This window comes from Micropterus dolomieu, linkage group LG09 (assembly GCF_021292245.1).
Source record: "Micropterus dolomieu isolate WLL.071019.BEF.003 ecotype Adirondacks linkage group LG09, ASM2129224v1, whole genome shotgun sequence".
Lineage (NCBI taxonomy): Eukaryota > Metazoa > Chordata > Actinopteri > Centrarchiformes > Centrarchidae > Micropterus > Micropterus dolomieu.
The window spans coordinates 22,316,412-22,342,108 of NC_060158.1; the positions used below are offsets into that span (position 1 = coordinate 22,316,412).

The window sequence follows — 25,697 nt, forward strand, 5'->3', positions numbered from 1 at the left end:
CGACGCTCTTCCGATCTTGCGTGTAATTTTGGTTTAGCGGACACACTTGCATGGTAGAAAGTTAATTTACCTGTCTACATATTACAGTGTGTTTGTTACATTTGAAGCAATGAGGTTCACTCACTCTTGGTATTCAGTATTCACTCATATCTTCATTAGGCTGAATGGATTTCCCGCCTGCTTGATTTTTCAGTAACTGCTGATGATTAGCTGTGCTGCCGTTTGATTAAAATCAATTTTTCATTCGATTACACACAGCTGTGGTTTTACACAAATAGTTATGGAAACATGACACTCAGTGACACAGGACGATATACACAGGAGGGAGTCAATATTTCCTGCTTTGACACATTACTGGAAAGCCCATACACACACGTACAGTAGCTTGGTTTAAAACCCTAAATATTTCTCTCTCTATAATATTAAATACGTGTGATTAAATAATCAACAATCACAGCTTGGAACAACAACTTTAGGTTTTTATTATTAATTATTAAGAGTTTAACACAACAAAACTCATGGTTTGAGTCCAGCAACATGAGCCCAACAGGTATCAGATTTTTATTCAAATGTTTCTAAACTCTGATTGGTGGACGGAAGTTTGCAACATTATCTTTTTTTCAGTTAAGCCCTGCCCCCTTCTAGTGAGAAAAGTGAACAACAAAAATCATCTCTCATGTGAAATACTCAAGATTGTTCTAACTTTGGCAGAAATTTGTGTGGGCGTTTAGGACTCCATCCCTCACAGTAAGAGGTCATATTTTGCTTTTTGACCTTTTCCCTTTCCTTTATTGTGTTATCTATCTTTTTTTGTGCATGTAAGTTTACAAAGTGAAAAAGCCCAAAGTCCACCCTAAAGGAAGTTACCATCTCCCACAGAAAACACTGCTCCTGAACTGCCTGGAAACAGCTTTGTAACATGCCTCATAATGCTCGCCTAGTGGCTAGTCAGGCATGCCCTCAAAGCAAGCTAGTAAAATATTAAATTAAAATAACATTACATACCCTCCAGGCAGTTAATGGACATAAAGTTGTAACTGTGATGTGTGTGACCATGTCTGTGCCTGCACAGCAGCGGGGCCCCCCGTCCGGTCCCCGGTCTTTTACGCATGGGTCGGTTCTCTGCCTTTCCATGTTGCACCATTGGTGACTGCGCGCATGCTGACACCAATGCCACGGGTTGCGGGGATCGCGTGGCTTATTATGTTGGCTCTGGGCAGGTGAGTTGTGCTTGGTGGTACCGTATGGGCCAGCGTGGCGCTGACTCATCCTGCTTTGCCTCTAAACCCAATAACAATATTCTTAGAGGGCGTAGTCTATACGAAATAGAACGATAGTTATTGTAACTCCAGATTTTATGAGTATAGGCACAGCCCTCTAAGCTGTGGGCCTCACTGGACCTTGGTTCTCAGTGCTGAAGAAAGGGCATTATGGGAGCCCATGGCCCCGTTGTACCGTTGTGTAGATATACAAGGTGGGGACGTAGGCGAGGCCCACACCGCGGGCGTTTTTTTTTTCAGTGCCCCGCATGTGCACATAGCGACAGCCTTAGAGGGCGAAGCCAATACGAAATAGAACCAGCTGTGGCTTTGTCGTCTTCATGGGCAGTGTTTATGAAACATGTATTTCAAAATAAAATAGGATTTTGTCATTTGTGTTTGATAGGGTTGATGAAAATGGCTTCAATTTGCATCAAAATACTTCAATGTTCAGTTTATTTTGTAGTTTAAAAATACTATAAACCATATAACTATATCATAAAAACTATAAAATATTTTGTGAGAAGTCTATGTTATGACTTATAAAAACACTGCACCTAATTTGTGCCTACTCAGTATTTTGCCCAGACAGGATATGAGTTGAGATCAGATCAGAAAATTGATCCAGACCCAAATAAGATCAAGGTGAAAAAAACATAGGCGTGTAGCTTTCCGTTGATTTTTAGCATAAATTGCTGAAATTCATAACAGTTCCTGTTTAGTTTTGGTTTTCATTTTAGTAGCTACAGTATAGGCTAAATCATTTACCAAATTACGTAATGTTCCAGCTAACTATTTGACCCGAGTAGCAGCCCTCACAGTTAACGCTGGCTTGCTACTTTCAGCCTGTGTTAGGTTTTCATCAGCTGCGCACAAAGATAAAAATAAAGCATTTTAGAGTTGTTCAACATTACTTTATAATGCCACGTGGTGTAACTTGTTAAATGCACACCTGTGCCTTCTTGTCATTAACAACATTGTGCTGCAACCAACGCCACTAAACAGCAGGCTGTTAACCCATCCACCACTCGTGTTTGTTGTAGCTCTGATGATGCAAAGTAGACCCTTCATTACCAAACACCAATTAACTAAATTAGGATAAAACTATGAGTCATTAGCGAACTGTTAGTTAAACATTAAACTGTTGATGGCTTTAAAACTAACCTTCATCTAGGTGATCACAGGAATATGTGAATATTTGATCTGTTAACTGGTTGCACATGTCAGATTTATCACATGACTCATTAGGCAGAGAAAAGCTGTTGATCTCAAACAATGTCCACTTAATCAGCTGAGTCAGGCTCCATCTACACTACTGCGTTTTAGTTTTAAAACGGAGACCTTTTGCTATGTTTGCACCTAAAAACTAAAACGGCGAAAACAAAGACCTAAACAGAGAAGTTTGAAAACGCTGTCGACCCCATTTTTCATTTTGAAAACCATGTGTCTGTAACTTTATTCCAGCTATCACTGTTCTTTACTGTGACCAAGTTAGCATAGAATAGCCCTGATCGATCCAAACTCCATTCAGAAAATAAACATTTTAGAAGGTGTTGTCCTGCTGTCGCCTATAGCCGCGGTTTCCTGTCGGGCGGCACGAAGCAACGCGAAGGGGGCGGGGCCGGCGATGTGAAGGCAAGTTGAATATTTTCAACTCAAGCGAAGAAGTCACATGACGCTGAGTCGCGATAGCCTATCAGTGTTGTGCTTGTCCGTACGTCACCGAGGCTTCAGAGCGTTGTGTGGAGAGAGCCAGGCAGAGCGGGGGATTGAAAATCTGCTGGCCGGCTGAGAGCTGCTAAACTTGGGGGAGAGGAGCAGGGAGCAGCGCTGCAACTATTGGACAAATAAACCCTCGTAGTCGGTCAGATTCTGCTCTGACAACTACGCCGTTTTCTCGCTGGAGGAGCTCGGAGTAAACTGCTTTTATTAAATTAGCTTTTTACTTTAGTATTTAGGATTACAACGTTGATTTATCTTCACTGGAGCTTCTCAGCAGCTAGGTTCCGTGTACATCCGGTTCCAGTGATGTTGTTAGCGTCGTTAGCTCTGTCGGACTACGACTTCATATTTATATAAAAACCAGACAAAAGTGGACATTGCTGGGAGAAAAGAAAGCGAGGAGGTTGAACTACCTGGTGACTTCAGAAAACATGTGTCTGTAACTTTATTCCAGCTATCATTGTACTTTACTGTGACCAAGTTAGCATAGCATAGACCTCATCGACCCAAACTCCATTCAGAAAACAAACATCTTAGAAGTTGTTGTCCTGCTGTCTTGCTGACAAACCTGACAAAGCATGAATTCATATGTTTAAGAAATCATGCATCATGCTGTAGTTATTTTGGCATCAGTTAGATCCGTTTATTGCTATTTAATCACAGCAAAATGTTTACTTTGGGTTCATACAGTTGTAGTAAAGGCGAGTTGTGTTCATTCACGTTATCGCGTTAAAATCGCCTTCTCGCATTGTGTGTGAGCGAATGTACTCACGCGAGGAAAGCGTTGCGAGGCGAAAATTCACGGTTGGTCTGAATGTGGCATTAGTGTACTGGTGAAGGGAGAGATCAAATAGGCCGATAGAAGGTTTGCAAAGAGATTTATAGAGAAAAATACAGTAGTTTATTTTAATACATGAGAAATTAGGGTATTTGGTGTTTTATTATAAATGTTATTTTTACAAACATTTGTGGTGGGTTTTTTTCAACCTCAAATTGCAACAGCAATAAACTGTAAATATCCCTGTTACTCTAAATAATCCACATACCTTACTGTGAACAGTTTTCACTGAAAATAGCTGTTTTTAGAAAGATATAATCCTCTTTGATTTTTCGATTGAAAGTTTTTGTAATGCTGAGACCATTGAATTTCATTTACCTCCACTGTATGTGGAGGCAGAAATCTGAGAAAGACGATATTAAGAGGTGAAGAGTGTGTATTTGTATGTATGTGTGTTTGCAGCTCAGTGTGCAATAGCTCAATGTAAAGAGCATCTGGGCTGAAAGGCAATCCTCTCCCTTACCACGTGTGTGTGCTTGTGTTTGTAAGTGTGTGTGTGTCAGTGTGTGTTTAGTGTGTCAGCAGGAGGTCAACACCATGCAGTGGGTAGCAGCTGTCACTTTTCCTCTCCAGTCTCCCAGATTACATAAAGTGAACCTGTGGTGGTCCAGATACACTGGTGGATCCCAGACTAGGTGTTCATTGATCAGTCTGGAAGGTCAGAGTCAGACGGAGAGGGGGTGGTTGGAGGAATGATGTGAAGGGTGACCTTTAACCTTTTACTTTACTTTAATTATCTGTTACGTACATGGTAATATTCCTGTTGAAATTAATTTGCATATTTCGTAAGGTGACAGTGAACAAAGCAAGCCTCAGCATATTTCTATTTCTATAATCTTAATGATGCAGTGAAAGCTAACATTGCACGTTTGTAAGCTCAATTATGTCTGAACATCTATTGTAAATCTATGTTTAAATCTGATCAGTACACAGTGCATATTTAACACACACACCCACACACTGGTTTATTCGAGTAAACCTGCATTTCTTTGTCAATTTCCTTTTGTATTTGCTGCACTACTTTTCTCTCTCTCTTTGCATAATGATTATTTTAATTATCTGCAGTATATGATAAAGTCATATCCTGCACTTTGCTGCTGCTGCAACAGCCCCATGGGGATCATTACAGCATTGTTTTATGGAAACTAATCTAATCACATATGACATTAAAATGAAACGCAATTCTATGCACAGTATGTTATACCGAAGGCTGCAGAGAGAATGTGCCAAAGGAAAACATCAACTGTGGTATTTGAGTATATCTTTGATTTAGAAAAAATTGAAAAGATCTTCAGACTTTAACGTTTTGCTAACAAACTGCCCTACCTTTAATTGTATCACAGCTGCTGACTGTTAAAGAAATAGTTAGATATTTTGGAAATGAGTTAGCCAGTGTTCAGACCACAAAACAGCCCTGCGTTAAAACAACGCAAGGGGCTGCATTGGCGTGTGTGTGTGTGTGTGTGGGGGGGGGGGGGTTGCTTCAGGAACTGATTAGACACGAAATACAATCCAGGAAGACCAGTGTTGGTAACAGGTCCATGAATCTGAAGGCTTGTCAAATGACAAAATACTATACAGCGATTTATAATAATATGGGAAAGGATTATACAACTAACAAAAGTTAGTCATGAAGTTATGATAAATAGGAAGTTACAGCCAGCTAGCTAGTTTAGCTTAGCAAAAAGACTGGAAACAGAGGGGAATAGTCTGATTATGTGCCGGACTACAAGAAGTCACTGCACCCGGCAAAGAAATAATCCTGCACATAACCCCTGTAAAACTTAAACTTGCAGTTTTTTAACTTCAGTTTTTGTGTGAATTAAACAAACAACATACATTGTGTTAATAAGTGAGCTTTAAAGGTGCTGACAGCCAGATTTGTTAAATTACCTTTGGAAGGAGCCACTCTTTATGCAAAGCCAAGCTAGCTGGTTTCATATTTAGTGGAGATATGAAAGTAACTTCTCATCTAAACCTCAGTAAAAAAGCGTATAAGTAGTTCCCAAAATGTTGAACTACGTCAAGGGTTACGTTGACCTCAGCAGGTTTTTACTTTGAGCTGTTACACACCAGCACTATAATGTTAATGTAATATATTAATATGCATAGTGCAGATCACCACTATCAGCTTCTGGGAGGAGATACCACTTAATTGGTACCTTGTGAGTGATAATATTTCACTAATCCAATGAGACTCTCTCTGGCATGTCTGTACTCCTATTCTTATGCAAAGAAGGTTCACTAATCCATAGGGGAATTACTGTAAATTTTTATTATTTCCATCTGAGCCCTACCACAACACATCTAAGTAAGGATCTGCATGGAAAGAACATTTCCCAGAATCATATTTACATTTGCATATGAATGAAATATTAGATTAAAATGGGAGAATTGCATATTTTGTACATTTAAATGATTTAAATTGGGGGGACTCCTTGAGGACTGAATTCACTTAATCTGTTTTTTAAAAAAAAAAAGACATATCTTCCTTATTTTTAAGGACATTTTAAGGAGCTCGTCCTTGCACCCATTCACTTTTGATGATTAATTCAAAGAGGGGCGGCAGATTAAGCATTTCAAAGTATGTAACAAGGCAGAAGACAGAGAGGAACAAGATAAAAGCGCCACGAGAACGAGGGATCAGAAACAGGACGAGCTAAGAGAGAGAAAGTGATACAGACAGGGGGAAATTGAAAGATTGCAGCTTCTGCTTCTCCAGTCTGTTAGTTCTGTGTGTTTGGAGGCTCTCTCCTGGGATATAACCATCTGAAGTCTCCCTGTTTCTTGAGGGTCAAGATCTTTTTGATCAGGGTTGACTGGGGATAAAAGTGTCGGGAGGGGAGTAAAACTGAGGAGAGAAGAATAGAGGATGAGTGACAGAAGATGGGGTTTGAGGGAAAAAGAAGTGGGGTGAGGAGGTGTCTGAGTTTGATTGGAAGATGAGGTGGACAGACATGGATTTCACGCTGTCTGCTTTGCTGCCGAGCTGGAGGGGGAACTTCAGAGGAGCAGTTAAAGGAAGGATGTTTCTCAATCATCATCCTCAAGAGCGAATGTGCCAAAGTTTAGTGCGGCATAGTTTCACGACTCGAAAAAAAGGCAAGACTGAGAGGGTTTCATATGGTAAGAAAAACAAGTGTCAGCAGTTGTTGGTGTGTGTGTGTGTGTGTGTGTGTAGGCGTGTGCAGCTGTCGAGGAGATACACATATGACACACACAGCGTTGCTTCCATATTGACTCTCTCGGAGGGAGGGCTCTACATCATTGATATTGATTACAGAGACTATGAGATGCATGGACCGACATCGGATACTGCAGCCGTATGTCCACATGAAATCACTGTGACACACCCCTCCCACAAACACACAGATTATGCCTATAACTGCTCCCTGTTGTGGAAGATGCCCTCCTTTTTATGCAGCATGATGGTTACACACAGGTGCTCATGCATTTGCACAAGTGTGTTTACACTCACACGCACATACATACGTTGCAATAATATGTTTGCATAATTAGGCCTATTGCAAAAGCAGAACAATGACAACTTATGAAATCAGTGCCATACAGCCTCTGCAGAGCATCATGCGTGTTTTGAGCGTGCTGCACCTTTAAACGGCAGGCGTGGCTCTCCTACTACGACCCGCCTTTTATGCATAATAGCCGACTCGCCTTCCCCCGGATCATATAGTGCAGTAGTCTGCAAAGAAAAGTGACCACAGCCGAAACCCATCCAGCCTTATGAGCGGCGGGACTGCGACCAAACGGACTCATTTACCTGAAAGGACTGTTTACAACCTGGGCAAGGCACAAAGCGGATCTGCGGGACCGCTCACATTTTGAGGCAGATTATACATAAGGAATCATTGTGGCTGCTGCTTTATAAATTGCGCACGGCGGATCTATGAAGACGCAGGCAGGTTTTTCACATTCAACACCAGGTAAAACTATTTTTTTTTTTGTCTCCAGCAACTGTCCTTACGGGGACGTCAACACACAGGCGCGGGGGTATAGGTTCTCAGTTAATAAATGGGCCGCTCGGAGTTTGCAGCTTTCCAGCGCGCCTGCTGCGTAATTAACTGATCTGCGCTTTTTAGTCGCAGCTGAATTCTTTGAGCTTGTTAGGAGTTGAGCCGAGGAGTCAGAAACTACTTTACATACGACTCCCCCCGTCTGACCGGGTGTGTTGCCAGACAAGACAGGTACCTGTCTATCCAATTAACCTATTTCAATCTAATTTAGGTTAATCACTCTATTTTCTTCAGTCAGCAGAAAATACACCCCCCCCCCCTCTCTCCGCCAGAGCCTACTACTAAAACAGTGTTATGTAATGAAACACTGTTGCGAAACTTGAACTTCTCAGCAGCAACACAGAGTAGTTTAACTTTAACTTTGTTGCATTTAAGCATAGGCGAGGCTACTTTGTATTTCATGGCTGAAAATTTCCCATAGCGTTATTTCAGCGCGTTTATGAACTCGTTGACCTTATACACGGACTAGATACGGACTACATGGTAGGCAAGTCTTAATTGGCGCACCATGTTCTGATACAGGTAGGCTACCTACTTCGTCTCTGTTGATGTTTTCTCTTAAAGCTACTGTAGGAAACAGTTCGCTGTGACAGACAATATAATAAGTAGAATGCATTCACTCAAGCGCCAAAATCAACCCACTCCCTCCAGAGGGCAACATGTTTCCGGACAGGGGTGTGATTATTTTGATGAGAATGAGGCTCAGTTCTGATACAACTGTTGGCTATTTCTCTCTGCAGACAGAGGGAACAGGGAGTGATTAACCCCCCCTGCCTGCAGCCCCCATGCCGGGCATTAGCTCCACCGCTCCTCGTTATGAAAACTGGGACATGGACCACCTCGACCACTACCAACATTATTTCTACGACGATCACCACGACCCTGACGAGGATTTCTTCAAGTCCACAGCGCCCAGCGAGGACATATGGAAGAAATTCGAGCTAGTACCGACCCCGCCCATGTCCCCTATCCGGGCGGTGGAGGGGTCCAGCAGGGTCGGGCTGCTGTGCCCGTCTCTGGGGGACAAGCTGGAGTGGGTATCTCAGTTCTTAGGGCAGGATGATGAGCAGCAGCAGGACCTTCCCTGTAAGCTGACAACGTCCAATGACTCCTTCGGGAACCTGAGCTCCATCATTATCCAGGACTGCATGTGGAGTGGCTTCTCGGCCGGACAGCAGCTGGAGAGAGTTGTAGGGGAGCGCTGCGCCTCCTGTCCCGGGACGGGGGCCGCGGCCAAAGTCGCAGCCGGGTCTGCCGTTACGTCCCCGGGTAGAGCGCAGAGTGCACCCGCCGACGCGTCCGCTCTCAGCGGACTGGCGGCGGACTGTGTAGACCCGGCAGCCGTGCTCACTTTCCCATTAAACGGTGGATGCAAGAAACAAGTGTCCTCTGGTTCCGAGTCTCACACCGACTCATCAGGTCAGTAACAGATGAAATATGCAACATAGCCGGGGACTTTTCTATACAAACATTTCTCTGATTTGCCTGTCCACATTTATGCTTTCAAGCATTTTTTACAAGGGTGACTTAAGGTTAATTGGATTTGAAATGTCATGTTTCTTTCTGGCATTTAGTTAATATTTTGCTTTGATTAGCTATTATCTGGCAGTAGGGGTTGGCATGGCACATAATGACTGCATTGCGTTACCTTGGTGCATGCAACACATGCTTCTAGCCCAGTGAGTGACACGCCCATTGAAACATCTGCTGCTTGGCAGGGCTCCAGCAAACCAGCTGCTACCTCTCCCTGTTCCTCTAGTCTGATTTATGATAACAATATCCTCTCCTGCACTGCCTAGCTCAGATCTGACATGAATTCAATAAGCATATTGCTTATTATTGGAACTTTATGTAACCAGGAGGGAAGGGGAAATCTATCATTTTGGTTATTTTATATAACCAAAATTCTCCCTGGCTCTAGACCTCTTTTCCCATTTCCACTCCTTGAACCCAATGTGGGCTACCATGTGATGCTGAACTTGGACCATGCATAATGGTGTGTGTGGAATGTCACAAAGGGAACTTGTTGCTGCATTCCTCCACTCAACAGGCTGCAGCGCCAATTGTGTCAGTGGGTGGATTTGGTGCGAGCCAGCCTGGTCTGTGAATAGAGCGGGATTAGTCATTTAGGAGTTCGGCTCGGCCTGCAGAATTCTTTTGAAATGAGTTTGAGGCAGTATTTCACACCGTTTCAGGGAATAATATGTGCTCAAGGAAGTGGAGAATGAGCAATCAAAGGAAATGACACCAATAAAGAGCTCTAATAGGGCTACTTTAGGGAATTCATTCTGTATGCCTTGTAATTCGAGATGTCATCTATTCTCATAAATGCTGTTGTAAATAATAAGCGGGCACCCCTCCCTCCAAAGCTCTTTATCCATCTCCTCTTTATTGTGTTATTCATATAGAGATTACTACTTTCTGAGTAGTCAAATACACGGAAGTGCTATTACTTTAAAGGTGGGTTTCACTTTAAAAGAGCATTGAAAATCTCCCAAGAGTCTAGTCTGTTGGCGGGAATCAAGTCGATAAGACCTTTCATGTTTAATATCCTGTTTCCACTCGAGAAAATTAAGCAGCAAATGGTCTTAAACGTGCGCAAGGTTCCATGTTAGGCTCATTAGAACAAGTTGAAGAGTTGCACCTGAGTGCTTCTTCAGCTAACCTGCCTCTCATCCTAACTCGGAAGTCACCCGATGCGGTGAGTCATCACAGCAACAGTGTGTATCCTGTAGTGTGTGAGACTTCATGAGGCCTTGTGTGAAGTAAATTTTTACAGAAGCATTTTATTTGTTTAAGGAGACAGGAGGGCAGGGTGACTGTGTCAAGTCAGGTGGCTCTTATTTATTTATTTTTTTATGTGACTCGTGTTTCCAACTTCAGCTGTCCCCTGCAGTCATTAGCAGATATTTTTGATAATCAAACGCATCACTTAATGCCTTCCCTCCTGCCCTTTTTTCAGATGATGAAGACGACAAGGATGAGGATGAAGAGGAGATTGATGTGGTGACAGTGGAGCACAAGCAGCAACGCAAACCTCGCCGACTGGTCAACACTCGTAAACCAGTGACTATAACGGTTCGCGCCGACCCCCTCGACCCCAGCATGAAGCGTTTCCACATCTCCATCCACCAACAGCAGCACAACTATGCTGCGCCCTCCCCGGACACACTCCCTACGCCGGCCGAGCCGCCTCGGAAGAGGGTTCGGCAGGAGGCCTCCACCCAGGTCACCCAGAACACTCAGTACCACCAGCCCCGGCCCGGCCACACCCCTTTGAACTTAGACAGCAGGAAGTCTCAAGTGACTGTGGCCGGAGTCAGGTCAGAGTCCCCTAACCCTAGGGCTTCCTCTCCTACCTCCTCCACATCCCCTTCGTCTCCTCCCTCCTCCTCCTCCTCGCCCTCCTCCCATCCCAACAGCTCCCCCTCAAAGCCCCACTTCTTCTCCAGCCCCCAGTCCTCCGACTGCGAGGACACAGACAAACGCAAGGCGCACAACTTCCTCGAGCGCAAGCGGAGGAATGACCTGCGCTCACGTTTCCTGTCACTGCGGGATGAGATCCCAGGTTTAGCGGACTGCCCCAAGACGCCGAAGGTGGCGATCCTGACGCGAGCCACGGAGTACCTGCAGCAGCTGCACACCAGGGAAAGGCAGAAGGCTCAGGAAAGGAAGCAGCTGAAAGCCAGGCAGCTGCAGCTGCTGCAGAGGCTGGCCCAGCTCAAACGATCCTGAGCGTCGGGGTCAGCCGTCACCACAAACGTACACTCACAGAACTGAACGGGACTACGTGAAGGAGAAAAGACCCTAATGTTCACTTTGAATCGGTCACGTTGGAATTGTGCGGGTGTATTGTTGTTTTTTTCTTTCTATTTTTGTGGTTTGCACATTAGCTTCTGAGTGATTGACAAAGCCGTAAGCCGGTCAGGACAGCCAGCTAGGGACTGATCTTATGGGGCATCTTACGGACAGATTTATATGTCCATGGTTACTCAATATAGGTTTGTCAAAATGTTATATTTCCCCTTGCTAAAAAATATTCAAAATTGTTGCTTGCTACCAGAAGGCTTGTTGTGAATGCAACAGCTTCTAGTTGAGAAACTGCTACAGCTTTGCTGTTTACCTGCTGCATGGTCTGGTCAGATGTCTCCCTGATTGTGATAAGGCTTGGTGTGCTTGCACAGCAGTGTTGTCTCCTCTTTCAATCTGTCATCAGTCTAAAGGCCCCCTGACGTTTTCTGTGGGGTCTCCCTTCAAATTGTAACTTCTTTTAAAGTTCCCTGCTCCTTAGCGCTTGGCATACAACTCATTTTATTCTCAAGTTGTGCCTCTTCTCTCATTTTCCATAGCATCTAAATTCTTCTGTTTCCTCTTCTGTTCACACTTGTCTGTGTCAGCAGCTGAAGTTTCTAGCTTTATGCTTGCTGATAATGGGGGAATGCAGGGGGCTGTTGTGGGACTGTACTGAGCCATGCATCATAATGTTGCAACTGGAAGCATACAAACTGTTCTGCACCTCTGGAATAGCTCAGGTTAAGTCCTAACTTCTGTGCCTGCAGGTTCATAACTTCAGTGTTTGTCTTCTTGCGTCATAGATGTTTCGACAGCAGCACAGTGCCCACAGTAACACCCTGTTTTGCAGCATTATTTGGAGAAAATGAGTCCATATGTTGCCATGCAGGCATTTTTTTTTTCAGGTCAATCCATATACAGTCAACATCTGCAAAAACACTATATGAACATGTTTACCAAGTTTCACCCTGTCTTTATTATTGTTGTGCCATGGAGACCAGCCAAAAGGTGAATGTTGGCATCAAATTATCAACCTGAATAAACTCTTTGAGAATGGCTTAAATTGAATCTGTATGTTTAAGCGACATCACAAATGCCAACCTTAGCTTGGAGAGGAAGCCCACAGAGTTCCAACTGTATTTGTTTCATCTTGTCTAATATTTTGTAATTGTGTTTTTTGGTTTTTTTTGGGTTTTTTTTTGCATTTAATGTAATGCCTATAGAAGCCTTTTTCATGTACGTAGACTATCCTGTTGGATGTTATGTATATAGTTCCCTTACTGTACAGCCCCTTCCAAACCAAAACCAGAGCTGTCTACTATACTCATCCTAGTTCTGGGCCCTGCGTCTTAAACCGGGGCCAAGCTTGCAGGCTTTTCAAAGATAACTCAAAGCTTCTATTTTTGTTAATAAAATGATTATGAAAAAAGTCAAGATAAAACACTTACTGAACATTGATCACACTAGCCACTTTGTCAACACTTTTTTTTTTTTTGTTTGTTTTTTTTTTTTTTTGCAATGCCTACTTGTTTTCTTTACTGTTCATGGCTTCTTTGTTTCTTTCTCTGGGGGTTTGTTTTATTTGTACAAGTCAGAATTGACAAAAGTTTTATACTATATTTTCCTACCAAGTTGTTTCAGTGTGAGCTAATGACTGTTTCTGTTATTGTAGCTGGCAGGTCTTTATTGGTGGTTATGTGCTGAAAATTGGCACGTATGGCCTGTTTTCTCTCTGGAGTCAAAAGCACCTGAATGCTCCTGTATTCAATCCAATCACTGTAGCTGTAACACACTCTTAAATCTGACGTGGGGGGGGGAACTTAAGAGGATCTACCGATTAAACTTCTGGCTGTGTGTAGCCTTTAGTGACCTTAATGTTAATGCTTTCTCTCTGCTTTTTTGCAAGCCCTGGTGCTCCCTATTTTCCCACAAGCCATGCAACAGAGAACACTGTAGCCCTGGAACTAGTACTGTAAATGATCCTGCTCTTACCAGCACTCAGGAAACTCTCAAGCAAGCTGTAGCTCTTGTGCTAGGGCCTTCAGCTGTGCTTGAGGAAAACACCCCCTGCTGTAATATGCTGTATTTATGACCAAATGCCAGACCCACGCAGACAGAAGCAACCCTTCCTTCATGTGAACTTGCTGTTATATATTTTTCTGCTAATAAATTCAGCACAAACCACCATTAGTCCTGTTTTAGATTTCTCAATAGGGTGCACACACAGCAGTGGTTTGCCCTGCTTTCTTATTTTTATTTGTTTGACTGGTATTGGTCACTGGTCTCTGTGTTTGGCACAGTCACGGTAGCAGTGGATATTGCTTACATACTTTGGGAGCTAAACTATCATGATTTTGGAGCCTTGTCTCAGCACTTTTTCTTTCTGTACCTCATAAGCCTATATGTATGAAGAGTATGTCCGGAAATTAATAAATTCATGGTTTGACATCATAAATGACCTGTGTGCTGTATCTGTCTGTCTCTTCCACACATAAGAACAATCAAGTTGTTTATTTGTTATTCAGTTTGTAGCTGGATTACCGTTAACACTTAAATCTAGTGTTATTTTGACTACTATTATAGTGCACATTTGTTCTCCATTAAAATCACCCGTAGGGGTGAATACACAGGCAATATGTTGCCATGCAGGCATTTGGTGAAGTTGATCTTATTTGCAAAAACATGAACATGTTTACCAAGTTTCACCCTGTCTTTATTATTGACCAGCGAAAAGGTGAATGTTGGCTTGAAATTACAAGACTGAACTAAACACTTAGAGAATAGATTAAATTGAATCTGTATGTTTAAGCAACATCAAAAATTTCATCCTTTGATTGAATAAGAAGCCCACAGAGTTCCAACTGTGTATTTCTTTCATCTTGCTGTCTGATATTTTGTAATTTTTATTTTTTTGCATTTGACTTGATGCCTATAGAAGCCTTTTAATGTACGTAGACTATCCAGTTGGATGTTATATAGCCTATACAGTTCCCTTACTGTACAGTGCCTTCCAAACCATCACACATCCACAGAGAGTGGCTTTAAATTGAATCTGTATGTTTGAGCAACATCAAAAATGCCAACCTTTGCTTGGAGATGAATCCCACAGAGTTCCAACTTTATGGTGTTCATTTCAGTTCATGTTTTGACATCATAAATGACCTGTTTGCCGTATCTGTTTCTCTTCCACACATAATAAGAACAATCAGTTGTATATTGGTTTTTCAGTTTGTAGCTGGATATAGCTACACTTAAATCTAGTGTGTTATTATGGTGCACATTTGTTTCCCATTAAAACCACCTGTATGAGTGAACGCACATCTCGCTCTCTGCAGTCACCCACCGTTAGTTCTCCAAGGTAACCCATCCTGGCATCTTTGCCATGGCAACAAGCATCCTCGCTTACTGCTGCTGGAGCACTCCCACAGTTTCCATAGAAACAATACTAACTGGATCGTCCCTGTAAAGTCATTTCATTGACAAATAGATAAATGCGATCAGCAGTCTGATTTGTTCCCACATGCAGCAACAAGGAGAGAGAAGTCAGACACCTGATTCACCTTTTTGAGCTGAACTGGTTTTAATCCAGCTTGATGCTGCAGACCGATCAGACCAATCAGAGCATCAGTAAGACTGAATGTTTAAATTAAAATAACATTTATTTATTCTTCTAAGATGAAAGACACGATGCCCCATCGATCAGAGTTGCCACAGTAACGGCTGCCTGTTGCCCGGTAACAGAGCCCGCCTCTCCTCTCTGCTCCCCCCACTGCGCATGCGCATAGCCGTCAGCTGGGCACCGAGGAAGCAGCATCATGGCGGCGTCCGCTCGCAGCGTGCAGTGTGCCATACGGAGAGCGATGATCCCGTCGTTGGTGGTGGTTTTGGGAGCTACCGGCACCGGGAAGTCCAAGCTGGCGATCGAGATCGGAAAACGGCTTCAGGCAGAAATAATCAGCGCCGACTCCATGCAGGTAGGAAGTATGTTGGCAGTGGAGGGGGGATGCATAGGGAGTCCTCCTCGGCATGGCAGCCATTATACTGTCACTGACACAGAAATAACTCGAGTAAAGCAAGTAAAACATCTGCATAAAGACAACTTAATGTACATCTGAAGTGAAGCAAGCAGACTGCCATAATATGACTCGGTGTTTCTGACTGCGGAGTTTAGCGCAGGCCAGCAGCCGTTAGCAACAGGGCAAGTCATAATGTGGAAATCACAGTACATTCCCATTATAACCTTAATCAGACTATTCCTCTACCGTTAACAGTTAAAGGTCTGCGCTGACTCATATCCAGCAATGAACCTCGCCTCAGGGCAGAGCATCCCGTGTTTAGAGGATCCCGTGCTGACCCACATCAGCACCATGTCTGCACGGCCTGGAGAAAACCAGACATGTCACCCAACATCCTCTTAAATACACGCAGCGATGTTTTGTCTTTCTTTAAAAGACAGTTTAAATAGACTGCATTTATTTAAAGTAAAGAGAAAGCCAGGGAACACACAAGGGAAAGAGAGAGGGGCAACAGAAAACAACAGTTTATGTATGACAGCTGTGCTTTTTCCTTGTCTTCTGTCCTCTTGTCTTATATCTGGTGGTTATGGTGAAGACTTGCGCTCCATTTTAACACCTTGGCAGCAACAGATGGGACTTGGCTTTCATTCAATACCTTTGACTTTTGGTGGCATGGAAATGTGATATCAAAATCTGAACTGATGATCGCAGGTGTGATCTATTAAAAAATTGTTAGGGGATGAGTTTACATTTTAGCTTGTTGTGACACCACCACACACAACTATACAGTGTGACTGTTATCGAGGAAAAAGAAAAAGTATAGCTGAGTAACTGTAAAAAGCTAGAATACTAAACACATTATGAACATCTTATGTATGAAGCAGTAATATAAGAATAAAATGTACTATATAAACTGGACATAAGTAATAACTACAGAGTGTATTAATAGACAAATAATCACTAATAAAGTGGAGGTAAATAAATCACAATAAACAACTGAATACTTAAATTCACTTGCACTGCAAAATACGACAGGTGTTGCAGAAATGCAATGGCGATCTGTAAATATACGTCTTTAGGCCACATGGTAACAGCTATTTGTTTAAGTAGTGTAATATAGCAGCGTGGCTCTGGGGCCAATTAAGGCGAAGGATAAATGAATGGAAATCAGTCATGAGTTAGCTCATAAAAATATTTACTGGTTCATTCATTACTGTGTCTTTCATTGCTTATCCAGTAAAACATTAACATATTCAACAGGATGTAGTTAAAGGTTTATATGATAAGCAGTGAGACGTCAGAGCTGTGTGATGACAGATGACTGTATTGACATGATAATATGCTGGTGGGTGTGTGTGTGTGTGTGTGTGTGTCAACACCGCAACATTTAAAAAAACTCTCAGGCTTGCATCTCTTTGCTCCCCTCTCTCTCTCTCTCTCTTTGCCCCGCCCTCCCTTTTGGTTCTCAGGCTCCGTTGCCGCAGCAACCAGAGGGCGCGCACACAAAAGAAAAGGCTGGGTACAGGTTTGAGTCTGGGTCACACCAGAGCACGGCGTGGACGCACACGCAGAAACACACACAGTAACTCAACTTTATCCAAATGTGCCGGTGTCCCGCAGTGATTCCTCTGACTGCAGAATTCAACACGTTATCGCGTTGTGCTCACTCTTTCATCGCCTTTTCTCCCGTTTCGGCACCACCTTCCTTCCCCCTCCTCCCCGCCTCTTGGCGTGCATTGTCCTTGAGAGTGTGTGTGTGTGTGTGTCCCTGCGGGGAGCGCCTCTTCCAGCAGTCACCTGGTACTGGGTAAACTGGGTTACGCTAATAACATTTCAGCCCAGAATATCTCAACGACCAGCAGCCAGAGAGGAACAGTGGCCTAGTTACAGCACGGCAGCCCCAGCCTATCTCCACAATCCCTGGCCTTGTTGCTACCCTCCTGTTGGTGTGTGTGACAGCGACAGAAAGCGAGAGAGACATGCAGACACGGAGGGAGTGAGAAAGAGACTGCTTATGTGAGAATGAGGCTGTGTATAGGCTAGAGCTGGCCTGTGTTGTCTTTGGGATAGGAAACAGTCTGGTCTTGTTTGGGAGAAAGCAGCATTATGCTGAGCTGGTGCATATTCAGCGCCGTGCTACGCCGGCCCAGCAGCTGATAGTGAATGGGCACGCTGTGGCCACTGGGAAGTGTCTATTGTCCCGGGGAGAATTGGTTCCCACACTCCCTAACACTCCTATTGTGTTATTGTCACCCCCTCCCGCCCGTGGCCCAAGCCCCCAACCCACAGTTCATTGGACATGCAGGGGGATATTATTCACTCATTAAATGAACATGCTATCTATGGCACACACACACAAGAGCTCGGCTGTACTGTCAGTGGATGAGGCACTGCCAAACAGTGTAAACCCTTGGTTCCCAAAGTGGGGGGTCCAGGGCCCAGCAGGGGTCCTTCACCAAAAATGTCCCTGTCCACTCACTCCCTGTTGAAGTTGGAATTGTGTGTGGAAAATGTGTGAGTGGAGGAGCATGATTTTTAGGATCTTACAGGCCTCCCTGTACCCATCACCTCACCAAGGTTCCAAGTCTTTATTTCACACAGAGAATAAGTTTTTTTTTTTTTTTTTTTTTTGTGCACCATATTCAAAGTTAGATGAATCCCAAGTTAGTAGTACAGTACATCATATGCACACTTACCGTTTTTAAAATAATTCATGAAAAATTATTTTCAAATTTTCTCTGTTTATTTAGCTGTACAGTAAATTATTCTTTAATGAACAGACAAGTAGGGTTGCAACTAACGATTATTTTCATGATCAATTAATCTGTCGCTAATTTTTACGATTAATTGATTTTCCCAAAGCCCAAGAAGGCGTCCTCAAATGTCCTGTTTTGTCCACAACCTAAAGATATTCAGTTTGCTGTCATAGAGGTGTAAAGAAACCAGAAAATGTTCACACTTGAGAAGCTGGAATCAGAGAATGTGGACGTTTTTTATTAAAACAGGACTACAATTAATCGATTATCAAAATATTTGGCGATTAATTCAACAGTTGACAGCTAATGGATTAATCGACTAATCGTTGCAGCTCTAAGTACAGGTAGCATTAAAGACGTCCTGAGAGACTTAAATTTGCTTAATATGATCTGGAAGTTTTAAAGATCGGGAATTGAGCTCTCAAAAACCCACACTCTAGTAGTTGGGTATCCATGGGTTTCTTAATATCAAATCATTGTCAAGCCATTGGTGGCCACTCTCACACTATGCAACTTATCTGGCTTTAAAAAACTGTTAACGTCTAGTAATGGGTAGGAGTTACGGCGGCTGGTGTGTGGAAAAGTTTAGGCTTTGCTTTGGTGGATCAATGAGGATATGGGCAATTTTAAAGTTAGAGCCGATGAAAGTGGACAACTTGGAGAAATGTATTTGTGTATGACTGTTGAGTTACTGTTGACCGTTTGATATGCACAAGTTGAAGTATTGGATTGGTTGAATCAGGTTTCAGATGAGCTGTAATGGATAAACATTTGTTAATCAAGTGTCACCTCAGGGCAGAGAGAGGAGGATTTATCCAGGCCCTGCCCACTGACAATGCTTTGCAAGGCTTTATTTGTAATAAGAAACATTTGACATGGACAGTGACAGTAAGGGGACAGAGTGAGTGCACTTCAGAGGTGATTTATGCGACTCGTGCTCTGTGATCATCGCTCAAACGCTGCCTTGTTTATGTCCTGTGGCTCATCACATCGGTGAAATAAACTCTCACTCTTCATTTTGAGGATATTGGCAGCTACTGGGCTACGCCACTGCCAATGTGCAGGCGGTTTTTCATCCATCGTCTCGTCTGTCGCTTGGGCACTTTATAACTACTGTCTTGTCACATGCAGCTCAAGTTTACTCACCTGGTAATTTGAAAGATCTGAAAATACCTTTCTGATGTTTCTTTTAAGGATGATAAACAGCAAGTATTTGATGATACAGTGTGCAATGATCAGAGTGCAATGCTGATTAAATATGTATTGGGATTCTGTAATATTGTGATTCAGTGTTTTAGGTGTGCTTTATGGACGACGGGCACTCAAGTCTCAGGTATTTTATTTTCCCAGGAATGCTTGAACTCACCGACATGGAAGTGTTTTAAAAAACTGTCTCTCTTTTACTCAGCTTTGACAAAAAAGAGAGAGATGATTTAATGTTCACTGTCATGGATTTCTTATCATATGAAAGTCTCAAGTGTGTAAGTTTATTTACACTGAATAGCAAAATTAATGGAAAACAGTTGCTGCGTTAAAGGTAGGAAATTAATCTAAATTGATCATTGATCAAGTCTACTTACTATGAGTAAATGGGCTAAATCACACAAAACCACCAGTATGATTCTGTTAATACTTCATGAAGACCCTAACAAAGTTAGTCATCCTTACTCGCAGCCACCTGTCCAACGCATTAACGATAAAGACATTGTTAACGCAAAATAAATTGTATCCCCGAAGGGTGTTTAAAAAACAAAAAAAAACAACAAAAAAAGGGGTGTGTTTGAGTTTATGTGTGGGCAGTGCTGTGGGGTGTCATTCTAAAGGGCCAGCAGAGGTCCTAAGGGCCAATTTAACAGGTCATGCACATGCCTGCTGGCTTGTGGGACTATTGGAAGTATTGGTGGCCGATGACCCTTTTTGCTTTATGCATGTGTGAAAGAGGGAGCTGCCGTATTCTCTCAAAAACAACATCAGCAGTGATAAATTGCGACAAAGGGCGACAATTTGTCAGGCTTGTGCGTTTTTTCCGTTGAATGTGAGAAATGGGCCTGAAAGCTGTCATGTGTCATCTTGGTCCTTATAGTCCCGTAACGGTGGACGTTGTAAAAAGCACCAGGGGTCATTTGCCTTTTTTAAGTCGTAAATTTGGAAATGTGATGTTTGTGTAGCCAACTGCTTTGCCCGCTGTGAGGAGCGCTTATTCTATCAAAGGTTATGCTTTATTATTAGCCAGAGGTGGTTATACATGCGTGCGCGCACACACACACACACACACACACACACACACACACACACACACACACACACACACACACACACACACACACACACACCAACTGCTTATCTACGTATTAAACACATCCTACACTCAAAAACCGTGTAGCTATGTGTTATATCCCTCTAATTTGCTCGCAGTCATCCCTCCTCTCTCTCTCTCTCTCTCTCTCTCTATCTCCCCCCCCTCCCCCTCCCACTGTCTCTCTCTGTCTGGTGTGGCTGTGACCTGTCTGGGCTTTGACGTATCTGTTTGTATTGTAACTCAGACGATGCTGCCTCCCACATCCGATTTATGATGCATCTTTATAAGTAATCAAAGCCTGTGTAGGAGCGGGGCAAGAAAGAGAGCTGATTGACTCTTATATTTTGTGTGTGTGTGTGTAAATAGCAGTCTGCGGGTGTGGTGATGCGGTGACCACTACAGTAAAGCAGCGAGGGAGAGGAGGATGGCAGGATGTAGGAGGAGGAGGAGGGACAACGCCATGAATGATTTATTAGTCTGGCATTACTGGGCCATTCCGGAGAGACAGAGAGAGGAGAGGAAAATGGAGGGATAAATTGTTGAAGGATGGTGCCTTGAGGGGGGAAGAAGAGAAGGGGTAAAAAGAGAAAATAGGCGGATACGTATTCAGTTGCAAATGTAACAGAGGAAGTGGTTCAGAGAGAAGGATAAAAATAAAGCAATGCAGCTTACAGTTTGGCTGTTGTATGTACAGGGGTCAGAATAAGGACATTGTAACATCCTCCCTGCTATTGCTTTTGATCAAATTCTTGTTGCCAGTATTTTATTTCTCTATTATTTTCATGAAAGAGGACTAGTATTTCAACGATTTTCTTTGTTGAGGGGAAAAAAAGCAGCTGACGTGCAATATAGGTCATCGGTGGATGTAGTCATCGTGACGTGAACTGCTGCGGTTTTGAAGCCTCGAGTTTGGCCGATAAGGTGCTGTCATGTTGCGTTTTTGCAACCAGCGGCACCGGCCATGACCATATTTGGACGAGACGGTAGAGCTAACGGCCGTGTGTGGAGCTAGCTAGCTTGCTTAGCTAGGTGCATCTGTAATTCACGTCATTTTAACAGGGCTGACATCTTTGTCTAGTGAAAAATAGTCTTAAAACTAAACGTACTCTGAGAAAGTGAACAGCTGACTCCTAATAAGCTTTTTCAACGGCGCTGGTTAAATTTACACAGTGCCGTGGGTACGTATTTATTACTGAGGTAATAGCTGAGAAGGAGGCTCATTTTACCATTATTTCTAATGGAGCCAGACTTCTTTTTGCAGCCAGAAGCGTCGTTTCTGGTTTAAGGGACTTCTGTGTTTGCCTTAGTTCTTTGACCGGAAGCTTCCCGCTTGTGGAGAACAGACTTTTTCACTGATTCACTAATCGACTTTTTTCTCCTACAAGACTGATTCTGATACTCAAACATCAAGTATCAGCCAATACTGAGTGAAGATCATGTGCAGTGATCTTTTTTTCCCAAAACACAAAATTTTGTACCTTCTGTTTGTGGAACTGGATTCAAAATCATCCTTCTGTGTGTAAGATAACACATTGGGTAGTGCATACACAAACCTTGTATTTAAGCTTGTGCAGTTTTTCATCAATAGCCTGAGGTTTTTGAAATTGCGCATACATCTGCATCATCCTCCATAATATAAGCACGTTCAGCCTGTCTGAAGGCCTGGTCACAAGGCTAGCTGTTTCCCACTGTTTCCGCCTGCTGGAGCCAGCTTTTAGTTTAGTGGGCTGATACAAGAGTGGTATCCATCTTCTCATCCAAGTGAATGAGCATATTTCCCAAAATGTTTATCGATTGCTTTAAATGAATGTAGTGGAATAGAAAACTGTATGTGGACCAGTGACATCAGAAACCTGATCTGCTCAGATAGGTCAGTAGTATGTGCATCCCCATATAGCTATACAAAGAAAACGTTTCACATATTTTACATGGTCTGTTGTATGGTCCATTTCTGACCATCTCTGGTCAGAAAACAACATTTTGCAAAAACGTTAAGAAATTTCCATTATGGGCAAACACTGCTCTGAAAGGTCTGCTTTATCACTCTTTTGGCTTTCTCTGAATCTTATTTTATCAATGAGTGTCTCTATGAGTGTTTGTTCTCTCTGTTTTCCTGCATCCCTCTCTGTCTCTCTTGCCCTTTTTTCTTTCATTTGGCCGTGCTCCCCCCTTATTTATGTGGCAGAGAAACAGCTGTCTCGTGCAGGGCATAAGGTTGGCCAGGCAGGCCGGCTGCAGGCTCTGCAGAGCTCGAACACTGAGCTCATTGTCTCACACACACACAAGCACATTCCTCCCTTACTTGCACACAAGCCACACGGTCACATCCATTCTCATCCATTTAAAAGCGAGGCAGGAAGGAGTAGGCAGCTGAACCCACATTAGATGGGTTTCCATGGAAGTACATCAGTGTGAATTATGACGTTTGGAATGAGGAAGGCCTCAGCAACTTTCCAGAAAACACCTACAGTGTTTTTATTTTTGTTTTTTTTCATTGCTTAAAAAAATGACACAGTACGCTAAGACAGGAACATTTATGGGGAAAAAACAACACAGTTTATCAGACTGACTCGTAGAAATGACGCCCATGCTGGCATTTCCATGAATACACAGATCATTAATCGTCCTCAGCTGGCCTGAACAATATGACCAGCATTAGCTTAAAACCAAAGAACAACAACATGCTCGGCACTAATCAATTCTTTCTCTACATATTGTCATTTTATTTTTTCTCTAAATGACAGTATTCTACATTTTCCCTCCAGCCTAGATGATAAAAGAAAATTCACCTTTTACTTTACTTTCAGTCGCCTCCTTTCATTGTGACTTCGTCTTTCAGTTTCCTCCAGAAGATATCTGTCACGATTAGCTATGGTGATCTTTATCTTTGATTCCTTTACGACTCTGAGCTCTAACATCGCCGCAAATTGTAGCTCATTTTCAGCTGCCTCGATTGGAAGTCTTCATTTCTTTCTCATTTTCTCTCTCATTTGCAGCTCCTCCCTCAAAGCGTTTTTCTCCTCATATCTTCCACTCAAGTGGCTCTTTTCATTTTTCTCCCCCTGCCTGCTTTTACTCTCGGGTCTCCTTGTCCTTGTTAAGGCGAAATTAAAATCGTTGCAAACTGTTTTCACAGCGCTCTCTCCCGAGAACACATAAATGTACATTAAGGAGTGTTTACATAATGATTAGCTGTGTTCTCTCAGTGGCAGGTAAGAATGGACAACACGAGAGGGATTGTGAGGAGGGAGAAGACATATGGAAGAGAGGAAACTTCATTACTGCTGGGGGGAAAGAATGCAAAATGCTGTAAATCAACTTGGATGATAGTAGAACTAACTTTTGGTCATAGACTTGGAAAATGGTAGTTGACAAAATCTTACCAGGTCCATTTAGTAGCTGTTCTGCAGCTGTCGGTCATATCGCATGCTTCAGCAGGTACCCGGTTGTCATGAAATCTATACTTTTAAGCCAAGATGGACGAGTAGTCCTTAAAGTGCTCAAAATAGAAAGAGACATTTTGTGTGCGTGTGTTTAACAAGAGCTTTTGTCTTTTCACCATGTGTGAAACCAATAGTGTGTTAATCTGGTGGTGTATGTGTGGTTCAGAATGAGAGACACGTGACCTTACTCGACGTGCCTCTCTCTGTATTTCTCTCACCATCATTTTGCCATCCTTCTGCTACCTGTCATTCTGTCTTTATTCTGTACAATCTGTGTATGTTTGTGTGTGTGAGATAGAGAGAGAAGTGAAGGCAAATGAGGGCTGGTGGTGGATAATGTGTGCAGATTTATCAGGGAGCATCCTGTTCTCTCTAACAAGTACACAGCGCTCTTCTGTCTGTTCATCTCCTTTTCTCTCTCGTCCTCTTCAGCGCCCTTTTTCTTCAAACCTTCACCCTCCTTCATTTGCTCTCCATCTCCTTCATCTTAACCATCCATCCATGCACCCATCTCTCCCTTGACTTGGCAGCGGTGTCGTGCGGAGAAGCCGTGAATAATTTATCAGGCTGGGTTGTTCTGCCCTGCCCTAGCTCGCCACTTTTGGCTTGCTGCGGCGCTGAAAAACATTTGGTGAAGTACACGCAAACCCACACACGCACCAAAGGATGCGATCAATAACCTTCACAACTGTATCGATTACCCAAATGCATATGTGTTGGGTTAAACAGCCTGTAATGTTGTTGGCTTGAAATACAAGATTTAGACTACTGGAAGATGCTCGGTAACAAAGTTAGGAGTATTCAAGAAGATGGGGGCACGCCTTGCTCTACAAAATACTTCCTAAACTAAACAACTAAGTTGAGACAAAATAAAATTGTGCTGTCTGGTTCTCCCTAATGTATCTCCCTATGTTGTGCCATACTCTGACATGACAAAAATTTGTCAAAAATATGTTTAAAGTAGACATTTATAATATAATAATAATCCTTATTTATAGAGCACTTTTCAAAAACAAGTTACAAAGTGCTTTAACAAGTGTAAAGAATAATACAAAAAAAGATAAGAGCATGAAAATTTAATAATAAAATTAGTAATATACAATAAAATAAAAGGGATAAAATAAAGTCAAATAAGATCGGGAAAAGCTCTCCTATAAAAGTATGTTTTAAGAAGGGACTTAAAAGAGTTCACTGACTCAGCCGACCTGATTTCCTCGGGCAGGCTGTTCCAGAGCTTCGGGGCCCTGACAGCAAACGCTCTGTCCCCTTTAGTTTTCAGTCGAGACTCTGGAACAGACAACAGACCTCTGCCTGAGGATCTCAAGGTACGTGCTGGTGCGTATGGGACTAAAAGGTCAGAAATATAACAAGGCGAGAGGCCATGAAGAGCTTTAAAAGTGATCAACAGAATTTTAAAGTCAATTCTAAAACATACTGGGAGCCAGTGTAATGAAGCTAAAATAGGAGTAATGTGGTCATATTTCTTTGTTCTGGTTAAAATCCTGGCAGCTGAGTTCTGGACAGTCTGGAGTCGATCAATA

The 25,697-nt window shown here is 42.8% G+C and overlaps 2 protein-coding genes across 6 annotated transcripts in view; both read left to right on the forward strand.

Annotated features, from left to right (window-relative positions):
• Positions 1-14,097, forward strand: part of myclb (MYCL proto-oncogene, bHLH transcription factor b) — a 43,376-nt gene extending 29,279 nt beyond the window's left edge. The window contains exons 1-3 of one of the 4 annotated variants that reach the window (XM_046058067.1): positions 7,514-7,760; positions 8,591-9,269; positions 10,813-14,097. In XM_046058067.1, coding sequence (XP_045914023.1) covers positions 8,636-9,269; positions 10,813-11,585 — 1,407 coding nt within the window. In that variant the 5' untranslated portion in view covers positions 7,514-7,760; positions 8,591-8,635 and the 3' untranslated portion in view covers positions 11,586-14,097. Of the gene's footprint in view, positions 1-7,513; positions 7,761-7,848; positions 8,022-8,055; positions 8,373-8,590; positions 9,270-10,812 lie in introns of those variants that run through there. The other 3 variants (XM_046058069.1, XM_046058068.1, XM_046058070.1) reach the window with 3 other exon arrangements.
• Positions 14,098-15,373: 1,276 nt separating this feature from the next.
• Positions 15,374-25,697, forward strand: part of trit1 (tRNA isopentenyltransferase 1) — a 36,022-nt gene continuing 25,698 nt past the window's right edge. Inside the window, exon 1 of one of the 2 annotated variants that reach the window (XM_046058528.1) lies at positions 15,374-15,616. In XM_046058528.1, coding sequence (XP_045914484.1) covers positions 15,458-15,616 — 159 coding nt within the window. In that variant the 5' untranslated portion in view covers positions 15,374-15,457. The remainder of the gene's footprint in view (positions 15,617-25,697) is intronic. The other variant, XM_046058527.1, reaches the window with a different exon arrangement.